Source organism: Choloepus didactylus, chromosome 6 (assembly GCF_015220235.1).
Source record: "Choloepus didactylus isolate mChoDid1 chromosome 6, mChoDid1.pri, whole genome shotgun sequence".
In the NCBI taxonomy this organism is placed as follows: Eukaryota; Metazoa; Chordata; class Mammalia; order Pilosa; family Megalonychidae; genus Choloepus; species Choloepus didactylus.
In genome coordinates this window covers 28,975,474-28,984,369 of record NC_051312.1, presented here as the reverse complement: position 1 = coordinate 28,984,369, position 8,896 = coordinate 28,975,474, and the positions used below count along the sequence as shown (strand labels likewise).

The window sequence follows — 8,896 nt, the reverse complement described above, 5'->3', positions numbered from 1 at the left end:
GACAAGTGATTTTATATTTTATAGACAAGAAATAGCTATTAGAATAATAGAGATGATAGTGAAATAACTAAAAACCTCTCTCATTGTATGTATGGGGAAATAGAAGCCTCATGATGTTACATGGTTCAAGCAAGATTATAGCCCAGTTAATCAAGTTTGTATAATTTTGCTTTGTTTAATTTTTGTTCCTTTTTAGCATACTGTACCACCTTCTGACTGTAAAATGCTTGAGATCAACTAGAGAACACAATCTAATATACACAAGGACCTGAGTTTCATAAGTAGGAGAACCTGCAGAAGTCACTCAGTCTCAACTACTTGAGTCCCCACTGATGAATGCAATGACCAGGCATGGCTGTGTTCAGCAGGGAAAATGGGGGTATGTTCTCTTTTCTGTGTCAAACAAGAGGTGAAATTTTCCAGATATAGAAATATTACCATATTCCTGAACACAAGTTTTTTCAAAATTAGTTTTGTGTCTTATACAGAATAAAAACTAAATAAATGTTTAGGGAAAAAAAAAAACAAACAAACAGGTGACTAAACCTTAAACAAAGGTGAGAGAGGTGAGAGTCTTAGGTAGGTGACTTAAAGGATTCACTTTCCCCTATCTGCACTTTGTTTCCTCATCTGAAGGGAATGAATTCACTGTGATATGGAGTCAAGATGATCAGAATATATTCTGATCATCTGGACTCTACTTCTTTAAGTATTTGTATCAAGCAAATTTCTTTAAGTATTTGTGCCAAGCAGCAGTACATATACATTTTCCATTGTCCACTGCTATAATTGTCTGTTTGTATATCATTAGAAATAATGCTGTAGTACTTTTTATGTTTTTCTTTCATATAATTTAACTGCCTCCTAAGAATTTGCTCTGCTGGATTAATTCCATGGAAAAAATAAACAATGTAACTGAATTCATTTTCTGGGGCATTTCTCAGAACCTACAGGCTGAAGAAGTTTGTTTCATGGTATTATTTTTTTTTCCTTCTACACAGTCATTCTTCTGGGAAACCTCCCCATCATGCTGACTGCACTGGCAACCTTTTCAAGACTCCTATGTATTTTTTTCTAAACTATTTGTCTTTTGTGGATGTTTGTTACTCCTCAGTGACAGCTCCCAAGGTGATCATTGACCTTTTAGCCAATACTAAAGCTACATCCTATGTGGGGTATGTGTTACAACTCTTTGGAGCACATTTCTTTGTTGTGCTGAGAACTTCATTCTTACTCTAATGGCCTTTGGTCATTATGTGGCCATCTGTAAACCCCTACTCTATATGACCATCATTGACCAGAACAGATGCAATAACATGTTGCTGGGAACCTGGATAGGTGGCTTCATACACTCAATTATCCAGGTGGCTCTAGTGGTCCAGTTACCCTTTTGTGGACCCAATGAGATTGATCACTATTTTTGTGATGTCCACCTAGTGCTGAAACTTGCCTGCAGAGACACATATGTTGTTGTTGTCCTGACAGCCAACAGTGGGACCATCACTCTGGGAAGCTTTGTTATCTTGCTAACATCCTATACTGTTATCCTGATATCCCTGAGAAAGCAGTCAGCAGTGGGCAGGTGCAAAACTCTGTCTTTTTGGTCTCTGTAGTTTCACGTACATGAACCCCAATACTACCTTTTCAGAGGATAAGATGGTGGCTATCTTTTACACCATTATCATCCCCATGTTAAATCCTCTTATTTATACACTGAGAAATGCAGAAGTAAAGAATGCAATGAAGAAATTGTGGGGCAGGAACGTTTTCTGGCAGGCTAATGGCAAAAGTTGGAAGTGATGAGACTTTCAGCTGGATGACCTTAAATTTTCTAAGCCTTTATTGGCTCATCTGCACAATGAAGATAGTAACACCAACCTCACAGGGTTGTTGAAAGGAACAAATGAGACAATAACACATCTTACAGAAGTAAAATGATGTTTATCATCATCTTAATATTTTAATATCAAATAATCACTTAATTTTCTAAAATGCTTAGGCCAAGAAACTTTATTAAACTAAGAATATCATCAGGTCCCTACTCAGCATCATTGTTTTCTCCTCCCCATTCTGGCCTTTTTGTCATGTTCTTTAAAGAGTAAAAGTCTATGGTGAAGTATTTAAGGCTGTTTTCTAGTGTTTAGAATAGTGATTGGGACATTAAGTACTCAGATTGTGTATTCTGTCTGAAAGAAATAATACATTAAAAACACAGGGATTGAATTAAAGTGCTTTGATATAAGTGCTCCCACAAAATAGATTCTGACAAAAACCAAATCTACTAAGCTTGGAATGAGAGTGGAGGAGACAGCAGAATGTAAGAGAAGAAGCAAATTTAAAAGGTAAAACAACTGTTATCCTCAGATCTTTGAAAAATCTTTTCCTTTGTGTTGGACTCATCATCTTTGCCACAAAGGAACATTGAACAAAATTAACTTTAAGACTCCTCTTTAATTTTAACTCCCATGAATATGCTTCTGCTAACTGGACTGCAATCTTTACCTGTACTATGTAGCCAGAGCCCCTATTAATATAAAGTGAGTAACTGGAAAAAATGAAGAAAGTGAATAAAAATAGTCACCTGTGAAGAATAGGTAACTGTTACTCAAATCAACAGGGTAAATGCAATTTAATTTAATGCATAGTTGGAAAACCATATTTCCTCTAATGGTTGAACCGACAGCTCTAATGAATACAGTGAGCCATTTCTCACTACTGTATTGACTCACCTAAGCAGAATTTCTGGCTGTAAATTCCAGAGAAACTCAATCTGGAGAAACAGACATGTGTCTTGCTCACATGAACTGATGCTTGCCTCAGTGTTTACTTTCTTCACCATGAGACACAACCTGGGCTATTTTTCCTGTAGCAGGTGAACATATCACTGACTACCCCCAATGCTTTTCCACAGATTAGATCATTTAGTTATTCTGTTTGTGTTTATGGTTGTGGTGAGTGTGTGCATATGTGTGCATGTGTGTGCACACGTGTGTGTATGTGTGCATAAACAGTACTCATGTAAAGGGCTACACATTAAGGCTTAAAAAATGTTTTCTGATGTTGCTACAATCAAAGTGTTAAAGATATGAAATACATAAAACAGCAAGAAATCTGGGTTCAAAGGTAAAATTGAGAAGTCAATATCCTTTGTGCTAGGATCATGCAAATTCTTGGTTATTGTCCAAGCATGGCCATAGAGTCACTGGTGACTATGGGCTTCCTTTTCCTCAGTTTTAAAATGAGGAACAGATTAGTGCTTCTTAAGATTGGCTGGTGATTGCAGTCATGTTGAAAGATTTTTTTAACATATATCAGAAACTAGACCAAGAGATTCTGATTCAGTAGGCCAGGGTTAAGAAGTATATAAAAATCTGCATTAAAAAAAAACAAAAAAAAAAACTCCCATACTGGTTTTTATGCAGCTAGAGGTCACTGCTAAGGAAACCTGTATGGCATAACAGGGACTAGACTTTGCTGTTTTTAGAGCTTATGAGGTCTGTGAGTCAGTGTAATCTGAAGATCCTTATTTTGGGTATATACCCCCATCTGCTCTGCCTACCAACACAAACAGAGATGAAATAGACTTGATCTAGAAAACAGAAGTGCATACATGATGTGCAACACACTTTCTCTTATGCACTAAAACATTTGAATATAGGGAGATAATAAATGGCACCACTTCTCATTTTCCAGATGAAGAAATTTATTTCATATTGCAAAACCACAAAAAGATGCCTCTCTGTGTCTTCTAACTAGTGATCATACTTCTGTTTTCTGGAGCATAAAATATTTCAAGTTTTCCATTAAGGAATATTCCACAAAATATTCCTTAATATGGAATCCCTTCTATTCATTTAAACATATACAGGAGATTAAGAGATTTTTCACATTTCAAGGTCTCCAGAAATTCACTATTTTGTATTGTCCAAGAGGGCATGCTTCATTTTGTCAGTGTTCTGATGTGTCTAGTTGTTGCATGGCAACCAGCTTTCAATGCAATATGACCCACAAAAAGCTAAGATGTGACTTCTCTTTTATGCATAAGAAGAATGAAAGTTACATGGACTGTACCTGAATCCCACCTGAAGACTGTGATTCACCCAGCCATGACCAGCCTGGATCAGGTGAACCCCAGTGAATCCACAGACACATGAGCAAGAATCAAATGCTTGCCAAAAAAGTCACAAGTTTTACTGAGTGGAATGATCCAAGAATGCCCTGGTCAAATTGTGGAAGATGGGATTTTGAGGTATGTACTTGAATATATAAAACCTCCTATATGTTTAGTGTGAGTTAATTTGCAAGGAACAGTGGAAAAAAGGCAAGCTGGAGAGAATGGACACAAAGGAGATCACATTACTTTGACTATACACATAAAAGCCAAATTCTAAATATCTAAGTGATCAGCCAGCCTCCCTTCTGCTATTTTTTCCATGGATAACATATAGGAAGTGATCAACATAATATTAATAGATATAATCAGATAGATCCCCTTTCATCCCTCCATTGTTGATAAATCATAGGAAAAGGGTGAACAAAGATTAATACAAGCCATATTGAAACAGACCCCTCAAAGGCCTGTCTCTTATTCAGAGAAACCAAATAGGCAATTTTTCACAATCATCTACTTTAATTCATTATTGAAAAATATGTCCTACATATACATCAATTACAGGCTTCTTAAAACTAAACACCAAAATTAAACATTTCCCATCCAGCTTTAGACATCTCTTTTGATTTTCTCCTTTTTGAAATAGATAATTCCACCAGGAGGTAATCAACACAAAACCAATGTCAAAACTGGACTCTGACCAGGTCCTCTATTATCTTATTTGTCTCATTTTCAATACACTTCATCACACATGTGCCTCCCTTTGGATTCTAAGCTCTCTAGTTTTTCAAACAGTATACATGTAGAAATCTGGGAAGGGAAAAACAGCTGTTGAAATCTTCATCACCTATAGCTAATTTCTGAAAATATAACCCTGACCTTAAACTTGGCTGCCTGTTGCATAGAGAACAATAATGCATTAAATATATAGAATTCATTTTCTTAGTGGGGGCTGTGGTGTAGAGAAGGGAACACCAAAAAATACAAACTCTGGTTATCTCACATTTTCAATCTTGGTGAACTTTTACCCATTTTCTGGGTCTCAGTTATGTTCTTCCTATATGATGTGGGAGCAGATGACACTGGAAGGTCTTGGAGGCCCTTTCCAGTTTACACAGCTTGAGAATTCCTGTATAAATTAAAGAAATGCCTCATAGACCAAACGTGATCTTGGCCAATGTCTCAGTATCAGTCAGTCCCACTGGTTTCTTAGTCCAAAATTCTTTATTTCTCCCTAGTATGAGTATCCATGTGAGTAGAGAGGAAACATTTTTTTGCATAGTTTGAATAGTGAAAGTAAACCTCAAAATGTGCAACTTGTATTATGGGAAATGAGGATTAAAAAACTGTACTCAGGAATGTCCATCTCTTCAGCTTAAGAAAAATCTTAAATTTAAGGTTTCTGACATGGTGGGAGAATCTCCATGCTGCACATTTACAGAGAACATCAATTATATACTCTCAAAGATATTTTAAATGAGGTTACAAATGCAGTCATAAAAGTACATTTATAGGACTGCAAGAAGATGTTCACCATCAATCTTGAAATTTCTAGTTATTGGACTATATCAGTGATTGGCTTCAGAGGGTTAATTATAGTATACATATATCCATAACTTACATGATTATACTGTGAATAGTTATAATTCTATTGCCTTGAATTATTTGGGAGCATAATTTTTTCAATGTAAATAGTGAAAATATACAACAGTACTTCCAATATTTTGGCATTGCTTTGTTATTATTATCATTCTTATTATGGACACCTCAAAAACTGCAAGTGCCCAGGACCTCCTTTACTTGAGAAGTCCTTCCTGTTTCCTAGAGCAGGGCATGATTGCCAAACTACACAGTCTTTAAAATTTGCCATGATAAGAGGACATTGTTTTAATTTGCTAAAGCTGCCAAAATGCAATATACTGCAAAATGGACTGGCTTTTAACAATAGGGATTTATTAGCATACAAGCTTACAGTTTGGAGGCTGTGAAAATCAAGGCATCATCAAGAGGATGCCTGTACTCCTCTGTCAGATGGCAAAGCACATGGTTGCATCTGCTGGTCTGTCACCTCTTCTGGGCTTTTTCAGTGGCTTCCTCTCCATTTCTATGGCTTTCTCTCTCAGCTTCTGTGTCCTTCTATCTCAGCTTCTGTGTCTTATTTGTGAATTTCTCTCTGTTTTTCATCCTATTAGAGGACTCCAGTAAGAGGATTAAGACCCACTCTGAATGAGATGTGTCAACTCTGAAATTAAGATCCTTCTCACAAAATGATCCTACCTACAATGGTTCAACACCCACAGGTGTAAGTTGAAGAACATAACTTTCTAGAGTCCATAAAACCTCCACATCATCACAGACATTAATGACCACTATGTGTGGGATCTATTAAGGTCAAAATAAGTTTCTGAATGTCAGAGCTGGAAGGGATGAGATATCTGATCTATAGCCTTTGTACTCAGGCTCAGAGAAGTAAAAAGTAACAGAGTAGGTGACAGGTCTTCCCTCCTTGGAGGTTTGCAACTTTAGATGCAGCCCACCACCCTCTGTACCAGCTGAGTTTGTTGACATTAATGAGATGGGACAAGGACTGGAAAACTAGAGGCATCATTTCCCTTCACACAGCTTGACTCGGCACCACACTTTCCTCATGGCATTCTTCATGTCTGTGTTTCTCAGCGTGTAGATGAGGGGGTTGAACATAGGAGCAACCATAGTGTAAAACAGGGCAAACACCTTGTCATCACTGACAGAATCAGCTGTGGGGACATAGGTGAAGATGAGGGGCAAGAAGAACATGAGCACCACGGTGATGTGTGAGCCACAGGTAGAGAGGGCTTTGTGGCGCCCTTCAGATGAACGAGTCCTCAGGGTGGACAGGATGACAATGTAGGAAATTACCAAGGCAACAAAGGTCAAAATAGAGAGTACTCCTGTGGTGGTAATGATTGCAGTAATCAATTGACTGGTGTCAGTGCATGCCAGCTTTAGCAAGGGGAATACATCACAGAAATAGTGGTCTATCTGATTGGGGCCACAGAAGGGAAGTTCTATGATAATCAATACATGCATTATTGAATGGATAAATGCTCCAATAACAGAGGCCATCACCAGGACATAGCACACCTGTCTGCTCATGATGATCGTATAATGAAGGGGTCTGCAGATGGCTGCATAACGGTCATAAGCCATGGCCACCAAGATGAAGATCTCAGTGGCACCAAAGAAGTGGGCATGAAACATCTGGGCCATGCAGCTGTTGTAGGAGATTGTCTTCCACTGGACCAGTAAGTCTGCAATTAGTTTGGGAGCCACTGTGGAGGTGAAGCAGACATCCATGAAGGACAGGTAGCTAAGGAAAAAGTACATGGGCTGCTCACTGAGGTGGCTGCCCCTGATGGTGAGCAGAATAAGCAAGTTTCCCAAGAGAATTGCAAGATAGCAAAGTGAAAACAGCACAAAGCAGGCAGCCTTTGCATTCTCATCACTAAAAAGGCCTAGGAGGATAAATTCTGTGATGTTTTCATGTCCCATGGCTTCTGTGGATTTGATAATTTAGAAGGGAAAATTAATGTGCATGAAACTCTAGAACTTTTGAAAATGTTAATTTATTTATAGTCAGTCATTCCATAAATATATATTATTTTTTTTATTATGACTCAGTTACTCTACTTGGTGTTAGTGGTGCAGCAATGAACAAAATGCATTATACAATCTCCATCCACATGTACAATGTAAATCGTTAGTGTGGAAATATAATATCAATAATAGTGCAAATAATTGCAATTGTAATTAATATAAAAAACTCAAGCTTACCATAAATAACAAGGTGAACACTAAAACATGAAACTTTTTTAAGTCAATTTTGTGATGTAATTCCATATTATGCCTTAAGAATGCTTTTTAAATCTCAGGTATTTATAAAAGAGCAACAAGGTTATCTATTCTTCAAGGGCAGGAAAGACACTATGTATTCTAAATATTTCCCTGTGACAAGCACTGTGCTAAATCTTTAAAGTTAAGTAATGTCAACAGACTTCAATGGACTCATTATTTTAAGCATCAAATGCCTGGGTGACAATCTCAGAAAGAGCTGTCAGAACTTCTTCAGGATATTAAAAATAGTGGAGGGAGACTAAGAAAGAGCACAGAGCAGATCTTTGGGGGAAAATTTCCTCCACTGTATGGATTTCTGTACAGTTATGGCTTCTTGGAATTTATCTTACTTCCCAGTTCACTTTCAAGTCTAAGTCTGGAGCTCTCATCATTTTTATTTTTTTCCTTTAGTCCACTTTCTGGCACTTCCTGTCATGGGAGCACTGTCAGATGTACAAACTGCATCCAGAGACAATTCTTTACTTTATCTGCTTCATTACCTTGTATCTCTTTGAATAGAGCCTCTATCTTTCCTTAACAAGCTCACTACACACTTGTAAGGCCAAATCCTGGAATGTTCTAGTTACAAAGGAAATTTTTGTATTGTGCAAATCATTACACTACATCTCTTACTCCTTTCTGCAATTAACAGTTACTGGATCTAAAATGCATTAAAAAAAAAAAAAAAAAAACTACTGAACTCATATAAGCCCTAAACTTTCATTAAAATTTATAGAAAAATAAGCTCTATACTTTGATTAAAATTTGTCAGCAACACTCCTGAAGATTCAGGACAGGAACTGAACAATGCCCTTTACTTTGCATGGGTTCCTATGAAATAGAAAATTTGACCTACACAGAGATTTTAAATATGATTTTAGGGTGTTTGTGGATTTGTTATTTGCATTCCAT

General features: G+C 37.1%; 1 protein-coding gene and 1 pseudogene across 1 annotated transcript; one reads left to right on the top strand and one right to left on the bottom strand.

The window, feature by feature from the left end:
* Positions 1–893: 893 nt before the first annotated feature.
* On the top strand, positions 894–1,800 carry LOC119536846 (annotated as a pseudogene).
* A 4,915-nt stretch (positions 1,801–6,715) lies between these two features.
* LOC119538630 (olfactory receptor 4P4-like) lies at positions 6,716–7,642 on the bottom strand. Its single transcript, XM_037841755.1, has one exon. The coding sequence runs from the start codon at positions 7,640–7,642 to the stop codon at positions 6,716–6,718; it is 927 nt and encodes a 308-aa protein (XP_037697683.1).
* Between the last annotated feature and the right edge of the window lie 1,254 nt (positions 7,643–8,896).

Coding starts and splice junctions, on each gene's coding strand:
- LOC119538630 (XM_037841755.1), bottom strand. CDS start 7,642: ATGGGACATGAAAACATCACAGAATTTATCCTCCTAGGCCTTTTTAGT.